This window comes from Anas platyrhynchos, chromosome 1 (genome assembly GCF_047663525.1).
Source record: "Anas platyrhynchos isolate ZD024472 breed Pekin duck chromosome 1, IASCAAS_PekinDuck_T2T, whole genome shotgun sequence".
NCBI classification, from domain to species: Eukaryota; Metazoa; Chordata; class Aves; order Anseriformes; family Anatidae; genus Anas; species Anas platyrhynchos.
Window position 1 is genome coordinate 89,147,745 of NC_092587.1, and position 23,819 is coordinate 89,171,563.

At 41.9% G+C, this 23,819-nt stretch overlaps 2 protein-coding genes across 9 annotated transcripts in view; both read right to left on the reverse strand.

Moving 5' to 3' along the window:
* The window catches only part of CMSS1 (cms1 ribosomal small subunit homolog), a 239,064-nt gene that overhangs the window by 27,336 nt on the left and 187,909 nt on the right, over positions 1-23,819 (reverse strand). Inside the window, exon 1 of one of the 7 annotated variants that reach the window (XM_013106093.3) lies at positions 16,481-16,532. The exons of 5 other annotated variants lie outside the window; for them this stretch is intronic. In XM_013106093.3, the coding sequence (XP_012961547.1) occupies positions 16,481-16,517 (37 nt within the window). In that variant the 5' untranslated portion in view covers positions 16,518-16,532. Of the gene's footprint in view, positions 1-11,100; positions 11,309-16,480; positions 16,533-23,819 lie in introns of those variants that run through there. One more of the 7 variants, XM_005026583.6, reaches the window with a different exon arrangement.
* The window catches only part of TOMM70 (translocase of outer mitochondrial membrane 70), a 287,143-nt gene that overhangs the window by 6,017 nt on the left and 257,307 nt on the right, over positions 1-23,819 (reverse strand). The gene's annotated exons all lie outside the window — the stretch shown is intronic.

Here is a 23,819-nt window from a genome sequence, read left to right on the forward strand (position 1 = left end):
TGCCCGGTCATTGCCAGAAGCATTACCATCTATTTAACTGAATAATTACAACTGAATAATTCAATTTCTGTGTCTGGAATACTCTGGAATATTTTTCCACTTTGCAGGGATTTCACAATTGTTGAAATCTCCTGTATGCTCAATTTTTAAGCTGTTATTTCAAAGATAAAGTTATTTATTTTAAATAGAATCAGTAAAGGGAAGAAGACTTTTGAAGACTTCCAGGGATGGTGACTCCATCCCATGGAGTCACCATCCCTGGAAGTCTTCAAAAGACATTTAGATGTAGAGCTTAGGGATATGGTTTAGTGGGGACTGTTAGTGTTAGGTTAGAGGTTGGACTCGATGATCTTGAGGTCTCTTCCAACCTAGAAATTCTGTGATTCTGTGTAAAAATTCCCTGATTTCCTAAATAGAAGTAGTAAAATTCCATAAGCATCATACAAAGTACGGAAGATCTGACTTCTGATTATTACATGATATCTATGCAATCAATAGCAGTAAGCAGAGTAAATTTAGGGCCAGAAGACATGAGAGAGAGAAAATCAAGTATGACTGCTATTTAATAATTGCAGCTGAAATATGTACATTTTGAAAAAAGAAAATATAAGCATAGGGGAATTAATATGATTGGGAAAGAGGAATCTTTACGCATCCCCAGATGCAACACTAAGCATTATATGGCAATAAGGCTCTGGTTTCTAAAATCCGCACCGGTACCAACGCACATACATACTTCTGCCTGGGAAGCACTGTCTTGCAACTTCCATCCCTTTTCACACTTTGAGGAGCTCATGTAACAGTCAGTATCTTAAAAATGGGTTGTGACAGCTGTTAAAAATTTGGGGAACTTAAAGCTAGCAATTGAAGAAAATCAGTGAATATTTTAGCAGGTTCGAAGTCATTTGTCATGAAATCTTATTTGATATAGATTAAATTCTTGGCAAACTGCAATAGCTTTAGAAACAGCAGCAGGAAAGAAAAACTAACTCTTAAATGAAGATAAACATGTTAACGAACTTTATTCAGACCAAAACAAATGCCATGAAAGAATTGGCAGCACCTATTTGCAACTTAATGCATACTAAGAAATCTTGAATGGGAATGCACCAAGAAAAGCCTCTGCTTTCCAAGACCAGGGCAAATGCACAGATGTGCGTACAAACACACAAACGTAGGCACTAAGTGGACAGTGCTGCTAAGCTGGCCTATTCGATTTCTTCTTTTCACAGACATAGCCATCGAGCCATCAAATGAGTGGACTGTGACTACCCAAGTGCTAGATCACAGAATCACAGAATGGTTTGGGTTGGAAGGGACCTCATCAATCACCTTGTCCCAGCCCCTGCCATGGGCAGGGACACCTCCCACCAGCCCAGGCTGCCCAAAGCCCCATCCAGCCTGGCCTTGAGCATCTCCAGGGATGGGGCATCCACAGCTTCTCTGGGCAGCCTGTGCCAGGGCCTCACCACCCTCTGCATGAAAAATTTCCTCCTTATATTTAATCTGTGATCCCAGGGGAAGTGGGTTGCTGGTGGCAGGGGAAGAGAAGGGATGTCCCACTTAGCCCTTGTCTCTGCTGCTCAGCTGTAACATCAAGGTGCCCCTTAAGAAGCAGGAAAGTCAGCCTTAGCAGAGGACACTGTGTGGTCATTTTGGGATTCCCTCCCAAAGGATGCGAACAAGGCAGGTGGCAGGACTAAATCTCAGGCACATATATGTACACTAAGAAGTGTATGGTACTAGGCTCCATGAGCTACCCCAACTTTACTATAAATTTATTGTTAATGCACAAAATAGTGTATCTGGTCCTGTACAGCCTAACATAAGGCAGCAGGTGAACAGAAGATATAAACTTGAAGATTTAGGAGACAAACAAATTTCTTATGTTACAGCTCAAATATCTGTGGCAATCAGCTGGGTTCTTACTTTCTCCTCCCAAGGACGTCTGATGCTCCTGAACCACGTCTCTCTCTCCAAACCAACAGTTCCTTCCCCACTGCCATTCCTCTCCAGAGTCACTGAGCACTTGTATCTTTTGGGCATTTAGGAGTCTCAGGTATGATACTTCTATAGAGGAAGCTTAAAAATTACATAATCCTTCATACTCTTGAAAGTATAAAATGTGTTTGGGTGACCCAGTATAATCACCCTGCTTTACCACATATCTGAGGTCCTGGATGCACTGCATCCAAGCAGGCTGTGTATCCACAGTAAAAATGAAGAACCCCCCAAGAGATCATTACTAGTCCTTTCTTTGTCCCTCTTGTTCAGCCTCGCCTGAGCCCCAAACACCCATTCCTGAATATATCTGTGCATGTCTGACTGAACTGAATTGCTAAACCAGCTCTTTCTCAGCATATTTATTTCACACTCGAAGTAAATAAGAATTGCATTAAGTAGGTTCATGGAAAATGCCTGTGATCTTTAAGCATTCCTTTTTTAAAAACCACTTGGCATGCTCTGAAAGGCAAACAGGGGCAGTCTAAGTTTTAAATAACGTCTTCTCTTTCTCATAACTAAAAGATACACTGCTGGTAATAGCAATCTAAAACTGGACAACTGGTTTCCATGATATGAAATAGCCTGGCAAACAATGTACCACCTGTTCACTGCCCATCCGAGTTACGGGCTGCACTTCGTGATGCAACGTCCTTCTCCCCTTTCAGCTAGAAATGAAAGGGGCAACCAGTGTCCATCCCCAAACACCTGTGAAAGCAATTCTCATTTGCACATCTTCCTGCAGTACCTGAATATTTTCACTTCATACAACAGTAGGACTTTCTGTCTATTCCAGAAACAGCCATTTACATCCCGGCTGAGGCAGCAGCTAGTTTTGAGCTGTGATTGTTTCTGACACCACGTCAGCTCCAGTGATGACAGGAGGGTTTTGTTGTGGGCATCCAAGTACCACAGGCCAGACTCTGCCACCCTTGCTCACGTTAAGCAGTGTATCTCCCTATGCAAATGGTTACCTTGAAGTCAGTGGGGTTATTCACAAAATAAATTGTAACTCGATGTGAATAAACACAGAGGCATCCAACTCAGATTCCAAACATGCCTGAATCAGAGCAGCACTGCCTGCCCTGCTTTGAGGTGTCAAGCTACCCAGGAAATTCCTCTATGCCCAAACAGGAGAGAGGACAAAGCCTGCCTTAATAACCAGTTGACACAAAGGCAGAACCTAATTGATTAATACAACACTGACTTTCATCTCTCGTGTGGTGCACATAAGCAGCCAGGCACTGCTGGAACATGGGGCCAAAAGGACGATGTTATTCAGCACAGCAATCCTCTGCATCTGTTTGCCTGTGGTGGGTAGACCTTCTGGAACCACAAGGTCATCAGAGAAGTCTGAACGATCACGTAATGGTCTTGATATAGATAAATAAATATGAATTCCAGAGCTCGCTCTTCACCTTTTTCTCCAGTATTGCATCAGCACTATGGCACACACTAATAGGCTTCCCGTCATTAGGTATTTATATTTCATTTTACTTTGAACCATGCTGAAATGGAAAAAAACATTCGTGTTTAACACCTGCCTCCCCTTCCACAAATAGACCTTCATCTTTATGATATTGATCATGTTATTTCAACTGATTCAATGCAAGGGTTTCTAACTTATAAGTCTGTGTACATCGATAGGCATGCCAAATATATACATGCGCACACATTAACACACAAACATGTACACAGGTATATAGACGTGCACGTAACAAGGCACACAGATATTTCGATAATTTAACAGGTTCCCTTTAAACATCACCTTCATTAACCACTGTCTGCACAAAGAAAGTACATTTACTTTGTTATTTATTCCAGTATTTTAAAGGCAGACAAATCCCTTATGCTACAGGAGGTAATGACACGTGCTTTGATGTGAATGCAATTTTGTCAATACTAGCTAGTGTGAATTTGTGCTTGCTAGGCTGCCTCACCATTACTGAGACTTTTGACCTTTACAATACCACTACTCTGCAGTGAAGTGATTAATACAGGAATTACAATGACCACAACATAAATCACTCATTCTTTTAAGGAATGAGCTTAACTGACTGAAAAAGTAAAACTTTACTAGGAAGATCTCCTTAAAATGCCTCCAAATAAATAAAAAGTTACAACTGAAAAGGAACAGAAAATAATTTTTGGAAAATCAGCCTTGTGGTTTGAGCCATTCTAGCACAGAAATATAGAGGATGTTAGCAAGGATGACAGAAGCTATCAAAACTTCTTCATAGGAAGAGACGATAAAGAGAACAGAAGGTTTTTTGAGGAAAAGATGAGGTATGGTGCTTGCAACTTTTCATAATACAGGCACAATGAACATATAATTGAAAAGAAAGCTTACAACAGAAAACTATTCTTTTGCTTATGTACTCAAAGACACCTGAGGGAATCATTCCTATTAGTTTGGGGGATTTTTTTTTTTTTTAAATCTGGAAGCTTAGTGAGATCAGACATTTGTTTGGCATCCAGAAGATCCCTGGTGAAACAGGACAGTACAGGAAAAGTTCATTTCTTCCAGTTAAACTAATCTCTGCGACAGAATTTGGAGGGAACCTGCCTTATGCAGCCAAGAGGGAGACTGCTTCGACTTTTATTTGAAGTATCTGCCACTACCCACAGTCAGAGAGACTCTGGGCCAAGACAGCCCATGGGTCTGAACTGTTACAGAAATTTCTGCATTCTTCATTACAATCCCACCAGTGTTGTATATCTGTACTAATCCAGAAATCCTTACAGGAAAACAAAGCTTGTGTATAATTTATTTTTTACAAACTTTGTTCCTCTTCCCTTTTCTTCCCTCCGACTTCCATCCTCCTCTGACTGTTCTAAAATTGCCTTATATCTAAAACCAGAATTTAAACAGGGCCTGTGTTTTCAATTTCTAACAGAAGGCCATGGATGCTGTGGAAATAGGTTTTGTATTTGCTAGGCTCTATTTTTAGGTTCAGGTATGGTGCAGGAAAATATGTCCTTGTCATCACTTTGTAGGTGAGCATAATTCATTCAGTTTGGTGGGCATGCTATGATGGAATCATTTCAGACTGCTTGGTTATGTTTATTTATTGGCTGATTAAACTGATCTGTATTCATTAATCTGGGGAAAAATATTTCTCAAGGCTCCCAGCTTTAAATCTAGCAGATTGAAAAATATTTTATTCTGAGTGTGCCAAGTGCGTTGAAGTCTTTTGGTTGTTGTTGCTATTATTATATGTTATATTATATGTATATTATAAATTATATGTTGTTGTTATTATTTGCCATTTTAGATTCTTTTTTTCTGGAAGTAAGAATGGAGTGGGACAGACAGGGAGCTCAAGGAAAATAATAAAATTGAAGTTTAGACCTTCCTATTATTTTCATATTTTTTCATTTAAAACTGACCTAAATTTGCAGTGAATCAGATTAATTAATCTTAATGTCAATGCATTTGCTTGAATTTTTCTTGTATCTCCTTCGCATATCCCACGAGGCACACACAGTGCAAGATCAACTAATTTTCTTATAAATGTAGCAGTTGTCTGCAAAATTGGATCCCAGCTTTCTCCTTTTTCAATGGAAAAGCCTCCTTTTTCCCCCAAGGTCGTGCTGATCACAATAGCTGGCCTGAACGTGATGATGACAATATTTAAACGTACCACTCCAGGCACAATGCCCACCAACATCCAAAGGAACAGGTGAGGTCCTTTAGATGAAACAGGCCTGCCAGGGGCGCTGATCAAGTAAGAAAACAGGTCTAACTTTGCAAATATTTTGAAGTATTCCAAGCACAACGATTTTCTGACAAAAAGAGAGGGATGAAGAGACAAAAAGATGCATTTGGAAGCAAATAAAAGGTGGTGCATAGCAGTGGGAGAAGCCAGTCGTGCATAGCAGCAATGGGGAAGGATTGTTTTAAACCATAACCTGGAAAGGTCCAAAATTGTTATCTGTGTGTCACTGGCACTGGTATTACACAAAGAAGGATCTCTTTCATGCCTACCAGGACAACCCTCGCTAAGCTCCCCCTCTGCAGGCAATGAACAGCTCTGAATTTTTCTATTACAAAGTTAACAATTGCTCCAAAGCCCGTGTCCATGGTTTAAAACCAGATGACTATGAAGGTTTTCTGAGAACCCCTCAAGACAAGCCATACAGAACTGCTAAGAATGCAAATTTTAGTATTAATACAGTTCTTCAGATCAGTTGCTGACTACTTACCATGGCAATAGTTCAGAAATTGCTGGGAAGTGTGATAAAATGGTTATAAACTAATTAAAAAAGTTATCTGGAGCCATATCCACTTCATTTCTCAAGTAGTTGCTCTCTCTGAGTTGGAAAGGGTCCACTGGCAGCCCCAGAAAGGTAAATAATACTCCATATACACGTATATATACAAATAATACATCATGAGCATAAGTCATGAGCATGAATCACCACCAGTGGCACTACTGAGAAATCCAGGTGACAGATTATGAAAAAAGAATAAAAATCACTCCCTTGCCTCCTTGAATAAGGAGTTAAATCATTCTGAACACTGCATTAAAACAAGCTGTAGTCCTAGAAATCAATTAAAGAACAGGTATACTGACAGTAATGAAAAATGAATATTTAATCACATCAAAGGACATAATCATAGCTCATCAGAAGATCTTTGATGCAAGAAAGAATGACAATATGGCTATGCAAAGAGCCTCTTTTCTTCAAAAATTAATGAAGATCTTTCCTTTTCTCTTCATTTAAATTTTTGAAGCTCCAGTTTTAAAACACTGCTGAAGTTTTCATAGTTTTCTCACTGGGGTCATGAATCAAATGAAGTCCCTTCACTTGTAAGACATTAAAATATTTGGTTATTATGATGCTTTGTAACTAAAAGGAAAAACTGTGAATGAACTGGTTTATATTATTAGTACCAGGAGGCATGAAGGTGCACCTGAAGGAAGCTCTGTTGCAGGTGACCAGCAGTTAGTACCATCGTTTTGTCAACTTTCACTGTCAGCCCACTGCAACAGAGATCAACGCTGCCTCCATGTCTGGGCTGAGATAATTTGAGCAATAACTATACGTGGTGCCAGCGCTCCATCATCCCAAGGTCTGATTTCCCTTCCCTCTGCATGAGCTCCTCTTCCAAAACAGACCTGCTCCAGCACAACACTAAGTCCTCATAGCTGCGAGTGTCCCTTAAACTGCGGACTTTACCTGCCAAGACACTTCACAGCATGTATTTTACACTTGTGAGGCATACCTGAAGGGCACACAATATGCAACTGAGCAAGAAGAGAGGCAGCCCTACTGAAGACTCAAAAGCACTTCACTTTGTCCCATTAGGAAACATCCAGACAGCGTAAGACCCTTCCCAGCCCCATCTTGCCTAAGCCAAGCCGAAGCAGAGATTATTGTAAACTGTTTGTAGGATGTGCAGGTAATAGTTTACAAGTAATGGCAACAGTATACACTACAAAGACAATATGCTTACACAGGTGTAAGCTCCTTCCTTGGTGGTTCAGAAGACACATCTACCACAAACAAACTGCCTGACAAATCTGGTGACAGGATATTCAGGATATACCTTCATTTCAGAAAAAAACAAATAATAATTTAAAAAATTGAGTCATTTCAAAATAATTTTCAATATGCTCTGATACGACAGAAAACATTTAGTGCACAGATACACCTACCTGCCAGACTGGGCCATGCAAGGAGTCTCCCACAGAACATTTCTAACAACCATCTCTTCTTTTTCCCTTATTTTTAACACTTCCTCTTTAATATTCAAAATTGGTACTTCCAAACACATTTTTGACATATATTGATTTGGGAGTGAACCGAAAGACAAAACAAAGGGCATATCCAAGAACAAGACCAGAGGAAATCCCCTGTTGTGTATGTGTAAGGACACAAGAATCAGCCTCACGGGACCAAGGTTAGGCCTAGCTTGCAGTACAGCCACAACTGCACGGCTACAGCCCAGCCTAGTCATAATTTGACCTTCACATGTTCATATATTGCCTTATAAGCAGAAATGGATTAAAAAAAAATACACAGAAATTGACTTTGCAGACATAAAAGTAGCAGGCCACCCTCCACTTAATAAAACCAGCTTTTTCACCCGCAAGGTATCCCATCCCTGTCTCACACCAAAAATAACAGCACCACCCACAGTAGGTGAAGGGCAAACACGAAGGTTTGACGTGTTAGGAATATGACAGGCTATCTCATTGCTTGCCATCCAACTTAATTTCTTCATGACTGGCCTGTCAAACAAGAGCACCCAAAGCCTGAAGATACAATAACTAACACATCAGCACGGAGCGCACATCGCTCCTGTTGTCTGCTCTAGTACTCCAAGGCAATGACACCATGAGTGGAGGCTCAAGATGACATCCCCCAGTTGCTGTATTCTCCTCATTACTCTTACTTTTGCTCTTTCATAAACCACCCTTTACTTCTGGTAATCTCTTTAAATCCCTGAATTCAGTTTAAAAGCATATTCTTAGAGAGATGGGTAAAGCGGGAGATTATTTTATTTAGTTTGCTTATAAGTAGCATGGATTTGGTCTGTTTAGAAATGTACTGGATGAATGTTATAAAATAATTAAATGCTTGACCTTGTAAAACGGGCTTCACTTCTTGACAGATTCCAGGCATTACATACCCTACAATCACTTCAGAAACCACTCAAAGGATGCTAGAAACACGATGCAATAGTTTAGGATGGTAAGAAGACACTATCCAACTCTGAGAAGTAGGGGAACGTTGAAAGTAAGAATGCAGTTGGCCATCCCAGAAATTGGCTGAGGCATTACGGTTCATACATCTTGCTTGTAAAATGCTCCATGTGATCTTTAAACAACCACAAGCGACTAGCAATTTGGGTTTAATCAAAGAAAAATCAGCTGACAAGAAATGGTTACAGAATGAACAATCATATGAGGGAGAACCCCAAAAAGCTGGCTTGAAGTAGCTATCAATCCTAACAGGCTTCTGAGAGAAGAAACAGCCTGGGATCTGGAAAAGCTAGATCCAAATCATTCCCCACTGTGGGGAATTTCCCAGAGGAAATAATACAAAAGAAGGGTGGGTAGTCAAAGAGAAAAACTGTCTAAAAAGCAGCAGACAGATCATCCAGCATCATACAGAAAACTCAAGCTATGAGTCTGGCAAAAGCTAGGCACTAACTAGGGCCTGACTCCATGCTATATTTCCCCCTTTGTGGCATGGCTAGGAAACTCATGCAAAAGCCATCTTAAAACAAAACAAAACAGAGCATATAGCACTGTTAAACAAAATATTGTTTCATTCATCTTGAAAAAAAATAGTACAATCACTCTTAAATCCTTTTCTCCTACTTGTAGGAAGTTCACATTACAGTGGTTGGTCAGGGAACATTTACAGCCCTGTAAACTGGAACAACAGTGCTCTATAAAAGCCCCCTGAAAACGAACATGCCCACTCCAAAACCACCCATCACATCATTTGTGTACGCAAGAAATCACCCTTTCTGCAAGATATTTGTATAAGAGAGGTGTGTGTCACAGCTCCTGGTGAGGTATTACAATTCCTGTGCTCTTCTGACCCATGGGCACTGCAATGCCTCTTCTTTTTCTAAGAACTGATTTATCATGAATGGAAACTACTCCAGCTTGCAGACTTGCTCCTTTTTCAAGTCCAATATCCAACCAACATCATTCATTAGTTATAATATTCACTCCTAACAAACGTTTATTTTTGTTAATTGGAAGGAAACATGTAAATTGCGGGGGAAAAAAAGGAACTTGGAATAACTCCATAAAACTACTTAAATGGTGGGCTCCAGCCTAAATCTGACTATGATTCAGTTTTGCCCAGGAATGTACATGTAGTATGGCCCAGATGTGATGTCTCTCTTCTTAGTACTGCTGGAGATTCGCATTTCCTCCTGTTCTCTCACTATCTGGGGAAGCAGCTGTGGCTTCACAGCTGTAGTTCTTGTTGTGAAGGTAGCACACAGAGTCTGGCTGACCCTGTGGACTTGCAGTTGATGGATCATGACAAAATTACACAGAGGAACTTGCCAAAAACAGTGGGCGTCCATAAAAAATATACAGCACACGTTGTAAAAACTTAACAGCCCATATTACATTATTGTTCATAGATAGGCGCTGATATTTTACCAACCACTGATATAATTGACACCTTTTTGGCTCGTTTATTTTGCAGACACACACATCTACAGTACAGTGTTATCACAGACATGACGCTTTCTCAGGTTTTCTCTGAACGTTAAATAATGTATGCACACATAAAATGTAGCCTACACTTAGCTATGTGTCAACAACAACAAACATATCCCATTAAAGAACAATACTGCAAAAAAAGCTTTTACCCCAACTCTCTTTTATGTCTTAACACAAAATGTGGAAGAAGGCATTTCAAGTCGTTGAGATTTATTCATCGTCTTGTTTTATTCACAAGTCTTCACACAACATAGCAATATCAAGTCCATTTGACAGAGCTTCAGATTGATTCATATCAAATTAAGTCTCCTTGAGGTTACGGAACAAAATACCCTGACATGTTGCCACATAGAGTTAAAGTGGCAAACTCCCTGGATCATAAACCATCTGTTGAAAAGCGGTTCCCTATCCAAAGCCCAAGGGTTATATTTCTGAGCCTCTTATTCTCTTGCTTCCTCCCCTGCATACACTACAAAATTCTCAGCAGCGTGGTCCCAGAAATTGTAGCTTGCACTGCAATTTCAAGCCACCCTAGCGTCTCAAATTTATATGTTACTGGAACACACGCTTGTGGATTTAAATCACATTTTCTAAAAATCTCACCGTAAGAGTGAGAGAAAACACATTTTCTTATAGACAGAAACCTTTTACATATGAATGAAGATTAATGTAATATAAAGGGGAAATACTACACAGTGTGCTAACGTTTTTGAAAGGAGGAAAGGCGACAGGCTTTTCATCTATGTCAATGCTCTCTATTCAAGATTAGTAATTACAATTCAATCTCTCATCTGTAAAGGTCTTTTGTGAACTGGCATGCAGCACATTTGTCTAAATGATCAAATAAAGCACATTATGACTTGATCAGTTGCAACTGCCATAAAAATAGAGCTCATACCTACATTCATGTGCTGCAAGCAGATGGTTGATTGCTTTTCTGTCCTCTTACATTGCAGTCCCGCTCCTTTAGATCCTCTCTGTGCAGAGGGTGACATGCTGTGAGGTCAGTTTTCTGACAAGGTCATCTGCCTTCAGAGTATGAAGAGAACTACACGGAAAGTGGGTTGGGCTATATTTAGAGTTTGGTCCAACTCCGTGCCAAGGTCCCCCCGCTGTCTCTCCCATGCAGCACCGTCTCAGGTCTATTCTTGCAGAGTCTCAGCCCACAGAATAGGCGAAGAGAGGAAAGCCGCTCTGAGCTACTACTGGAGCTAGGTTTTTGCAATTCGCTAGAACAAGTGGATCAGGAGCTCAGCTGACTCCTTATATCCCTCACTCTTCGGTTATTTAAAGACTTTTTCTTTCATTATTCAAGTGGATTTTCCCTTTTCAAGTGAATAAGCAGAGGGAACTGCCTGGATACAGCAAAAAATAGCCTTCTGAGCTAAGGTAAGCTTGCTTCATTTTTGTATTGTCATTGTAATTAGAAAACAACTGATGATGACTTGTTCCAGATATGCTTTTTCTGCTAGACTGGCTCTGTATGTCATCATTAACATTTTGGGGGGGATAATGAAAGACATTTAGACATTATCACTGTCTTAAGAAAATGGGAAAATAAAAAGGTATCAGCATGTGCAACAGCATATACATTGTCTGATTTCACCTGTTTAATTTAAAAAGCACACAGCCAAGAAAGCAGGCTGTGTCATTCTGAAAGTAGCAGAAAAGCATATATGTGACTATGTGCATGATGGTTACATATGTAAGTATGCAGTCAGATGTGCTGAGTGATGTTTTATCCACCTTATTTTGTATAATATGAAAACACATGGCTTCAGGGTTGCAATACAGGGCTTCTTACAACTAGCATGGTTTAAAAAAAAAGAATTTATAGATGAACTTGTGCTCAAATTCCTCCACAATTCTGAAAAAGTTGCTCAGCTTTAGCCTGAGTATAGACAAGATTAAAGACCGTGTTCAATTTAGTCTCTTTCACAGAATACTTTTACCTAGTCCTGCCTTGCTTCTCCTTTTAAAAGCATAAATGCCTGAACAGGTTTCCTCAGCACTGTTTTACACTGTTGCAACTCTTGCAACTCTTAAGTGAAAAAAAAAAACAAAAACCTGGAGAGAGTACAGCATGGCATGCTTGACTGTAAGGAGATCCTAATACACTTTGGGGTCACGGACATCATGATACAGCAGTGTGGAGTCCAACGTGAGGAGACTGTTATGTAAAGACACTGTGGAGCCATGGATATAGCGCCAGTGCACGCACAGACACCACCACCACATATATCTCCAAGGCAAACACACATGAATGGCAACCTGAAAAAATGGGGTAGAAAGGTCTACTTGGCCCTAAAGTCCAAACGCTAATATGAGAGCACCAAAAAGTTCTTCATTATCAGAAACATCAGGCACTAGCCTCAGCAGAAACATTGGAAGAGAGGCCGATGGGTTCTAGACTGAGAGTAAGCAAAGTGCAAAGGAGGTCACAAAGTCACTGGGAGTTCATCTAAGGCACGGCCACTGGGTGGATTCCTGCACTTAGTTCAGGTCTTTCTTTAACACAACCACTCATTAAACAGTATCTCTTGTATCAGGCTGAAAAAGTAAAGGATTAGATGGTGGCAAAAGTCTCACCTGCTGAAGAAACGTCTGATTCTGTTTACTCTCATCTCTGTGTAAGATCGGCTGATCTTCCTTTCCTTCTGATTTTTTATTTGACAATTTATGCCCAGTTTGAGTGTTAAGTTTATTTGGAGGCTGTAATAAACACCACCTGCTTTGCTCAGAAAACCTTTCTAGTGGTTCTACAACTCTTTAGCAAACAATTAGGGCCACATGCCGTGGAGCCAACTTGGGCTGTGTGGCATGCAAAAATTCACATTCATCCAGGTTTCCATTGCAAGAACTTCGGGAAGAGGCTCTTACACGAGGGTTACTGAAGTGCTGTAAATGTATTCATGAGGTTCTCCAGTAAGCAAAAGGCTTCACAGCAAAAAAGCAACTAGTGCTGTCTGAGATTGGCAACAACCTTTTATAAAGTTAGCACTGAGAGAAAAGAGAAAACAATGCAGCTATCTACATCTGCTTAATGAATCCACATAGTTTCTGCAAAACTTTGTGGCACCTGTTCTCTGTTTGTGTGTGGGGAAAAGTTATTTCCCCACTGATGTTACAGGTATTGGGAGCTTAAAAAGAGCAGCATGGGTGTAAGCGTAGCCTACAAATCCAGCACTCACAAAGAAACCCCCTGGCAGAGGGCAGGAGTGCTGCTGATAGCAAGAGGCAACAGGGGCAGCTGGTTTTGAAGACAGCAAGGAGGGACATCACACCTTTGTCACAGGAGCGGGGCCACAAACCATTGGGAGGTTTGTTTATGTACAGGTGGCAGAATGAGAGCAATGGAGAACGGCAATGTTGTTATCGGGGCAGATATGAACCTGGCATTAAGGGAAGATGTTGGAGAGAAGCACACCGGAGTGAACAAGCCTCATGGTCTAATGTGGACAAACCTCAGTCTGCCACTAACCTCTTCCCTGCTGGGGCCAATCCTGCCTCTAGTGGTATCCTCCTCTTCCTTGTCTGTCCCCTGTGTTAAAAATGTCCAGCACCAGAAGGAGCTGGCTTCATATTGCTGAAGTGCAGACCACCGCAGAAGGGGAAAAAAAGAAAAGGAAAAAGAAAAGAAAGCTCTTTCCCTTCTTTTTCATTTTCTTTTCTTCTCTAGTGCAGGAAAGAAAGGCTGAAACCCTTTCTGTCCACCTGGGAAGCAAAGAAGGCCTCAGAGGGAGCTGAAACCCACTTTACACAATGCAGGTGGGAGGGCATGGCTATAAGTACTGACTGACCTCCTGCCCAAGGCTGTGGAGGAGGAAGAGGCCTGGCTCACAATATATGCTGCCAGTTGGCCAGGCAAAGCTCCAAGGGGACATTCACAAACTGCTGGCACTGGTGCTGTCACCCTCAGCCGACAGGTGTAAGCAGAGCCCGAGCCAGCAGGGTAAATCCAAGCAGTGCCGGGGGGCGAGAAATTCCCACCAGCAGCCCGAGCCTCCTACCATGCACAGCATTTACGTGCCTGCCTGGTGGCTTTCCTCTGGTGCAACCAAACAGCAAACGGCGCTGGGATTTTCCTCCCTCCTTGCTGTCCCTCAGCCCAGCCAGACTGAGGGAAACAAGCCAGGGTGTTGAGGGAAGTCTAGGTGTCCTAGTTAGTTAAATAATTTCAGCCATTCTTTTACTCTCTGCGCACCAGAAAACTAGTGACACCTTGTTGCAGAAAACTGTCTGCTCTGAGGTGAGCAAAATCTTCAGCAGTTTGCATTTTCCTGCAGTCTGATAAGGCCTTGGGACTAATGGAAAGGTCTCCCACATAGATTTTCAAATTTTGGGTTAGAAAATACTGCTTTTCACCTAGGCAAATTCATTCCTCTCTACCCAAAGCACAACAAGGCCTTGCATTCTTGTCTAAGCACAATGAGCACAGACAAAAAATCTCTGAAGACCACGGTGCCAACCTGGTCGCCCAGAACCTCTGGGCACAGGCACAGCTCTGCACGGACCTGTGGTGTCAGCAAGTGCCTTAGCCCTGACTTGTACAACGACTCAGAATTAGCTAAGGTCTGTAGTGCATGGTCTCTGCATCGAAGCAGGAGGGGAAGGGGAGGCTGGAGTGGCCTCACCTGACCTCGGAAAGGCAGATCGGTGCAGTTAAGGACACAGCGGATGCAGCCTGGTTTCTCCTGGTCATGCCCAGGTCTCTCCTGCAGTCACACCAATACACATACAGACATGTACACAGCTGTGCACTGACAAACAACGAAGTTGCAGGGAGTTGAGACCCACTTTCTATCCATTAACAGAAAAACATAGTACGTTAGGCTAAGATGAAGCATCTCCTTTGAAAAATGAAGTTATTTTACATGGACCTCCAGTTTGGCTAGGTGTAAAGGAGAGCAACTATGACAATTTTACTTTGAATGATGACGAGACTGAAATTAAGCAACTGAAAGCAGTTTACCTGCAATGTTACAAAACAGCATGCAGTGGTGTGAGAGCACAGGTATATATCCAGAGCAGCAGTTTATCCATACTAGAAAACATGCTTCCAAAAGTATTTAAAAATAGAGGATGTGCAGCTGGTCACCTGCGTGGATTATTTTTTCATTTTCATAGAGCTGGTCCCAGCTTACTGACAGCTACAGATTTAAACTGAAATCAGAGTGCTCCAGCGGGGCCTGCATTTCTTGCAGTGGTAACAGAGGTACAAGGCATGCTAGCAGAAAAGGGCTCTCCAGGGAGTTCATCAGGAGCTGGGAGCCTGGGAAAGCACCAGCACAGCAGGGCTGTGCTTTTCTGGAGCAGTCTGCCTAAGAACAATGTTTGCAAGGCTTTCTGCTGCTCTGTGACACCTGCCAAGGAAGAGGATTTTACGCAATGCTAGACGGTACCAGTACATTTCATTTTAAGATGAACATAGCTAAGTTTAAAAAAAGTCCCAGTAAAAATCCCACCTACACAATGCGGCACAGTCATGCAGGAAGAAATAGTTGAAAGTGGTACTACATAGGAGTCTAACGCAAATTTCTTATCTTCCATTACACAATACTAAATTCTTTCAACCTCAGCAAATTTACAGGGATCACTAATGGGGCTAAAAAGCCAGAGAAAGAAATCCAACAACACCGAATTCTTATGTCTCAAACACCATAGAGTGAAAATGCATACACACAGCTGCAAAACCGTAAATCATAATTTTACATAAAACAAAACTTGGACAAAACATAATCTTGTTAAAATAAATCCTTGGAGGTGAACTTTTCCATTTTTCACTCATAACCAGCTTTTTATTGTGCCAGTCTTCTCAGGCATTCACTTAAACAGCGCAACAGCGTCCAACCTCTAGAACCCAAATAACATGAAACAATCAGTACTCACAACACAGTTGTGTTAGACACAGTACTCATGCAATTTTCTTAACCACAAGCAAAGGGTGAAAAGAATATAAAATAATCCACAAATGGATGTCAAATGTTTTAGGTACTCTCCCTAAAGAGAGGATTTAAAAATCATGTGCAAAATATAGTCAAAACCAGGAATTTTACATCAAGCCTTTTCTGTCTTGAAGAGCACTCGCTTTAAATAGAAAACGAGCAGCAAGGATCCTTCCTGTTACTCTGATTTATTCTGTTAATATCATGGTTAGAGATGCCATCCAATATAAACTGATGCGTAGCATCATACAGCCACTCACACAACACCCACCTAAAAGAGTGGGAAGACAATAAAAGGAAATCCCACTTGAGAAGAAGATAGGATTAACTCACTAGCATGCAAGAAAAAGGAAGGGCTAAAATCACACATCAAGATTGGTGTGCTTTGCAGTGTTTCTCACGCAGCCGAGCCCACAGGCTGTGTGCTCCCCATTGTAAATCCATGCATCGTCCAGAACCAGCCCACCTGGGAGCTGAGGCAGCTCAGGCTGTGGTGGAGTTTCTCGATACAGATAAGTACTCGTTGAAAGAGGGAGATGATATGACCTCTCTCAGTCCTTCTGCAACAGGAAATTTGAGACTCCTGAAGGGGGAGAGGCAGAGCATTCGCTCCCCCTCACACCAACTTTCATCCGACCTCCAGCTGTCCGAGGAGGACAACTTGTAGCCTAATTATAGATCTCTTGATTCTTCCTAGAGATAGTCCCCTCACGTGGGCAAAGAATCTTATGAATCTCATGCATCTTTCAGAGCAGAGACAGTCCTCCATTTCAAACCCTTCTGCTCTATCACAAGTATCTGTACCGGATCCCCCACTCAGTTTGCTCCTCCTGAGTGAAACAAAAGGACAAAATGTGAGTTTGATCAAGAAATGCAGGGTATTGAGTGACCCCTGGAGAAGGCATGGCTGGCTTCTTCTCTATTGTATTCCCCCACAACGTGTCAATAAAAAGAGCTGTTAACACGGAAGGAATTTTTATTGCAAGAAGTGCAAAACTACAGTATGCACTCAGCAGTTTCACATTTTACGGTTGTTGAGGATATACTACATAGATTAGTAAATATGCTGTGTTTTCTTTGCACTTTGTGTACACACATAAAATGTGGTGAGAGAAAGGAGTCCTAGAGGATTTATTTGGATGGAAGTCAGGTGCACGTCTGTGCGTTGTTACATTGAGGAGCTCTGGAGTCAGCATTTCTAGATCTGATAGGGACTGCTCAGTCTTTGGCAAATCACTAACAGTTCTTCCATCTCAGGTTGTCTTACTGCACAAAAACAAGATACAGAAATGCCTCTTAACTCAATGGGGTGTTTGGGGGCTTGAATGACATGTAGAGTGCTGGGGGATTCCTGCAGAAAGTGCTATGGTAGAATAAAATACTAGTTGTTTATTTTATTATACTTCAGACAGATGACCAAGTCCCTCTGCTAAAAAGAAAACAACCACCACCTTGTAAAAGCAGCATTTTTGAAAAACATGTTTTAGAGAATCCAAACCAGTTGCATTCAGCTCACTAGGATGAAAAACAACCTTGAGGCTCACTGCATTGGAGAGACAAGGCTCAGAGGGATCCCTATTAATCTGGAGTTACAACTCCCCAGACTCTATCTCTGCGTCGATAGCCACATTCAAAGGCTTCTTTGTCATAGCTTTGTTTTTCAGTGGCTTCTGGGAGAATGCCCTGACATGAAACAAAGGCATGATAAAGGTTATCCCTATTCAAAGGGTTTCACTACTGTGTGCAGCTCAAGGAAAAAATGATGACAGATGATGTAAAGCTGGGGTCAGAATATATGTGGTATGGGAGAGACAGAAGCAGCGCTTTATCTAGGCCCTGAAGGTCTCAGCTCTGGAGACAGTCTCCTCCTAAGGCAGATGTCCTCCAGTATCCTCTACGAATTCACACGCTATGAATCCATCACTCTAGACCCTGCTGGGAAAAGTAGTCTCCTCTCTACTTGATTTACTGCAAAATTACCGATAAGGAAACCGCGCTGTAGTGGAACACGACCCTCAGCACAACAGAGATGAGATAGGCCATGCATCTGCAGAGGGGAGATCACCGTCTTAGCCAAAGTTACAGAAAACAGGAATGGTGAAATAATCCAAGTCTGACCACATGGAAAACAGGATACCCTTCAAATCAGAGAGATTTTGCATCCCACTGTTTTGTCTTTGGCAGCAGAGAGTATGTCCACATGAAATTAATACTACCAGAGACTGGCACAGCAAGAAAAAAAAAATTGTCACGATAAGTTTATCTGTTTGCTTATTCTTCTGACTGACTGATCGCTTACCTCAGCAATGGGAAGGACTGGAAGGCTGCACCAGGACTGTAATGAAAATAAAGCCCCGGGGAACAATTTTGATTATAATGGAGGTTTCAGCTGACTCCATTTTAATTAATCAGAGTAGCGCAACAGTCTGAATTCCCAGGTACCCCATTTCAACCTGCAGACTAACATGACTTGTTTTAGGCCATATTTTAACATTGTTCTAATAAATTCTTTAACAGTCCTTTTAAGTCTCAGAGGTACTCTAATTTCTTCTTTATTTTTGTTATGGAAGCTTTCAACAGGCACTTCAACCACAAAACACTAAAATGATATGCCTGCAAAATGCCAAACATAGACTCAGAAACCAAATTCCTCTTCAAGCCTAACATTAATTAAAAGCACAGTGATTTTTTTGATTACAAAATAAAAGAGTGACTGTACATTGATAAAACACTTTAATTTAAAATAGATGTCTATAATAAAGACAAGCCACAGTAAAATTTGGTTAAAATGCTCAGCATAGACCCAGGACAGTAATATTAGACATCATCTGCTATAGGAGAAAGCCAGAAATTGTCAATGACAACAGAAAAGCAGGATGTTCAGGGCTCAACACACAGTGCAGTGCCTACATTATCTGCATGATCCAGGCTTAAGTAAGCCAAGGCTTAAGGACTGACAAAACACGTGCAGTCTGAGAAACGCAGAGCAAACAAAGAACTCCAAATATGTAAGTTGTGTACTCATACATCATAAGACCCAGCAGAGAGGATGTGATTTATATCTTTAAACTCACAAAGCATGTAGTTTTTTCCTCTGCATTCTCCTGTGTGTCTTGAATTCACCAGTGGTTTGCTACTGTATGGAAATAAGAGTGGTAAATGAATTGTCCAGGACTTGCCCAGGTGGCACTGAGATGCTGAGCTCCGCACACTCAGTTCAGTGTGACCTGCAGAGGTGCCTGTGTGCTGCCCCAACCTGGCAGCAGCTGTGGAAACTGCATCTTCATCCAAGAGGGATTTAAAAAACAAAAAAGACCCAGACATTACAAAAAGACCAGGGAAAAATGTGAAGGCAGCAACCAAGCAGAGAGATCAAGCTAAATGCAAGAGGAGTGCAGGAGACAGCCCTGAAGCGATGGCAGGAGGGGAATGAAGACAACACCAGTAGAGCCCTGAGCCTCTACACTTTTCCACCTCCATCATGACAAAAATGCCTCATTTTCTACAGGAACAAACCTCTTCCCCTTCTTGATGGGGAGCAGGTTTGATGAGCAGGTGAGCATCACCTGCTCGGTGTGCAGCCCAGGGAACTCTTCCTTCATCCCTGTGTGGGGGCAAGGCAGAGGGGGTGACTCTTGCTGCTTTGAGGCAGTCACAGAGCTGTGGTAGAAACAGACCTGCTCCTAGCAGCGCCTACCTCTGCTGAGGGGTGCTGAGCCCCTAATTGCTGAACTGCTTGGCCAAATGCAGCCCATCTCTGACAGCTGCCCACTTCTGTTACCTAGATCTTTTGAGAAGGCACCATAATTACGGCTCTTCCCTGTAAAAAAAAAAAGGCTGGGGGTGCAAAACAGAAAGCTCCTTCCCATGTTCTCTTACTCCAGTGTATTCATAAAGCTGCCAAAACAAACAAACAAACAAACAGCACCAACAAAAGAAAACAAAATATCAATTTAGATTGGTTTTCAAGGGTACAAGAGTTCTGCATAGGGAAAAGAAAAGGGTAGCTCATGTCTGTGTACAAGCAGCAAAGCAAACACCTGATTTAATACAATCGTAATGATTTCCCTTTGACGACAGAAAAGGTACAGACCTAAACTCCTGTCCCTGGCAAGGCATCTATTTCAGCAGTCACTACTTTCCCTTACTTTCTGATAGCCTTACAGTACTACAGATACTCTATTTTACAGTTTTAATTGCCACAAATATTACAGGAATAAATTGCTGCAGGAAAAAATCACAGTACAGTATAAAGGCTGTGACATCCTCAACTGCATGTAAAATTACTCCAGACTGGAAAACAACTGCTCACATCTAGCAGCAATTGTGAAAGCAACACTTAGAGAGTTTAGACTGAAAACCTCTAAGAGGGGAAAGCATCAAAGTTTTGCCAGAGAATGAGACGTAGGAGCTAACTTTTTGATGTGGAGAGGCAGTTTCTGCACAGATTCGCAAGCCTGAGGCATTTTTTTCCACACTGAGCAACCAACCCAGCGCTTAGTTCAGGTTTCAGAAGAGCTCCAGTGATGCATGTAACACCTGCTGTGTGCACTACCACTTCGCACTGTTCAAATCAGAAGGAAAGGAGCAGATGCTATTGATCTTCCTGCCTCAGGTTAAGCACCAGGAGTGGGAAATCCCCCACCACGAACACCAGCACTCCCACAGTGCAGCCTCAAGTGATCTAGAATTTCCCTCCCAATCCTCTGGTCTTGACTCACATCTTGTCTTTTAACTGCATCCAAGGATGAGCACGGGTAAAGAACGCAGCAGGCTTTCCCTGGGCCTGACCCCAAAAGCTACTTCAGAATGGCAAGCCTGGGCAGATGCTAGCCAGGATCTCTGAAGAGAGCCCTGAAGAGCTTGAGCCTGCAAAGCCTCATCACTCCACAGCTCTGAACGCTGCTGGCTGCTTACCAACCTCCTCAGCAATATCAAGAGCTGCTAATGTCCCAGTACCTTTCTACATGGCAGTAATTAGAAAGTGAAGATGAAGATCATGGCTTCACTGCACAAGCCAGCATCAGCAGGATGGTAACAAACAGTGTGCAAGAGAAGAAGGTCCAAAGTCTCCAACCTGTACTCAACACAGAAAGCATTCAAGAGATCAGACAGCTCTTTTTCTAACCATCAAATCTAAACTGGGAAGAAGAAGTAACTGTAGAGGATTTTCATTTGAAGAACAGACCCTATTCTGGTCTGCCAGGCAAGGCTGCTGTTAGCATGCCCTTCAGGAAGCCCACAGTACCCTCGTACTCTGCTATGCAAGTAGGAAACGAAGTTCCTTCTGCTGCACTCCTGTGTTGAATTATGGGCTCGTTTTTCACAGAGAGTTTTAAGCATACAGTGCTAGGATTTGGACATGATCAGAGGTCTGCGGATCTGTCTGCTGCTTTCAACACAGTCAACTACAAGGTGTGAGCAACTTGCCCGTGGAACCAAACAGGAGCCAGTGTGAGTCCGTCTCAGATGGTTCATCTCATTCCTACCAGGAGGCCCAAAGCAGGCAGCTGCTCCTCCTCACTGGGAGTGCTAGCAATGGCATCCCAGCAGATTAGGCTCTGTTCCCCATGAAGCTATACATTATTAATCTTATCTGAAGCAGACAGTGCTGACGCCCAGCTTCCTCAGTGTCTGGAAGAACACCAGCTGTCTCAAACTCAGCCCGAGGAAATGCACAGAACGTGCGTGAGTATCAAGAGGAAATGTTTCTTAAAGCTTTGTAGGATTCAGAATCCCTCCCCTCTTTTTTTTCCTACATGCTACCAAAACAACTGCCTGGGATTTATACCCCACTCCGTGTCTCTGCATCCCCAGGTGTAAGAATACTTTTTTGTAGTTTCCAGTTACAAGACACCTGTCTACTTTTTCTCAGACAACAACCTGTCCCTTTTGGCCCATCCATTTGATTTTGAGCATGGGTTACTGCAAGACTGTCTTTATCAGACCAACAGAAGAAGATGCCCAGATTATGCAGCTGATGGAAGACACAGCAACACCCCTCCCAAAGCCCAGCAATGGGCACTGTAAAGAAAATTACTGCACACAACATAATTCCTTAGCTTCTACCTTGTAGAAATCCTTCAAGGGCTTGGTTCTAGGACTCAGTAATCTTCATGGTCCTTTTTCATCATCACCCTTGAGCGTTACAATCAGCAAACACCACATGGTTCTTAGCATCAGGAATAAAGAGTTCATTTCTACTAAAAGGCAACCAAGTTGAGGAAGAATATTTTACCTCAAACTTAAGAAGTGGTCTGTAAGGGGCACTGAATAACACTAGATAACACCAATAACATGGTCATAAACCACTGGATGGCAAATTACCCCAAAAAATATCAAAACAGGAAAAAAAAATAATCTTTACTGACTTACAGACCTTTCAAAGTCTCTAACAATCTCAAACCAGTGACCAAGACTTTGCTAGCAAGTGAGAAAGTGTTCTACATTTTACACGTTACAGCCGAGTTGAGGAAAGTAAGTCAAGCACCCTGAATGGCTACCACGCAGTCATTTTTACAGCAGAAATCGACACGACATGGTCACATCTAATGAAACCGCATTATTCATTATTCTGGAAAATACACTTATTCTACGCACTATTTCCCACAGGTTTACAGCCCTAATAAATCTAGATTTGTGTCATTAACCTCTAGAACTAACGACTGACTACCAGTAAGAGTGCAGTAGGTGGTGATGAAAGCAACAGAAATGCCCCATAATACGGGTGTTATTGCCTTTGTGTCAGGAGGCACTGTGTGGTAAGTGAATATTAACTTCAAAGACAAGGCTCGTTTTACATGGCCGGCCTCACCTATGAAAGCTGAATCTGGAGCATGTTGGTGTAGCAGCATGCTCCCAAGACTTTTTCTGATCAGTAACCATAATGAAACACTGTGGCTGAATAGCACTATCCTCACCCACTTCCATCATCAAAACAAGATGACATCATTACTTTTATTTTCTAAAGCTCGTTTTTGGCAAAGGAAGTCATCTGTTCTCCTAGGTACTGTTTAGAAAGTGAGATTAGTAGATTAATCCATTTGTCTCCCCAAGAGTCGTGCTTTTTACATTGCCATATTTACCACATAGCTTCGGGCATGGCAGATAAAGACTGTCTTAGATTTGTGATTGCCTCAGATCTGTTTGACAGGGCTCTTTGTGCCTCTGGAAGCAGGCTGACAGTTTAGTAGCATGAAGTCCCAGGTTTAATCCTGGTATAAAGCATTTGAAAAAAATAAACATTTCCAAGTAGAAGGCTGAAAAATATTACACTTCCATACTCAAATTTCACAAGGCAAATCTCCTTATTCCCAAGGTAAACCTATTCATGTATATTTACCTGGCAAGTACATATGACGGTGTTTGACTAGAGCTGCTTATCATTGCAGCAAAGGAGGCCTAGATAAACACATACAACAGATCAGTTTAGCTAAAGCCTGTAGGATTCCCACGTTCTGAGGGTTTGACCCTCAGAGTCATTCTGTATTTCTATTAAGACACAACCACTAAGCTTTCATCAGAAGGCAATGACTGTAAATTTCCTCCCTTACCTGATCTGCAATTAATTGGTGGTGTTAAGAGCCTAACGTCTCACGTACCTGTGTACAGCATAGCAGCCAAAATCTGCCTATATATGTAGGACAGAACAATTTAAATATACAACAAATAG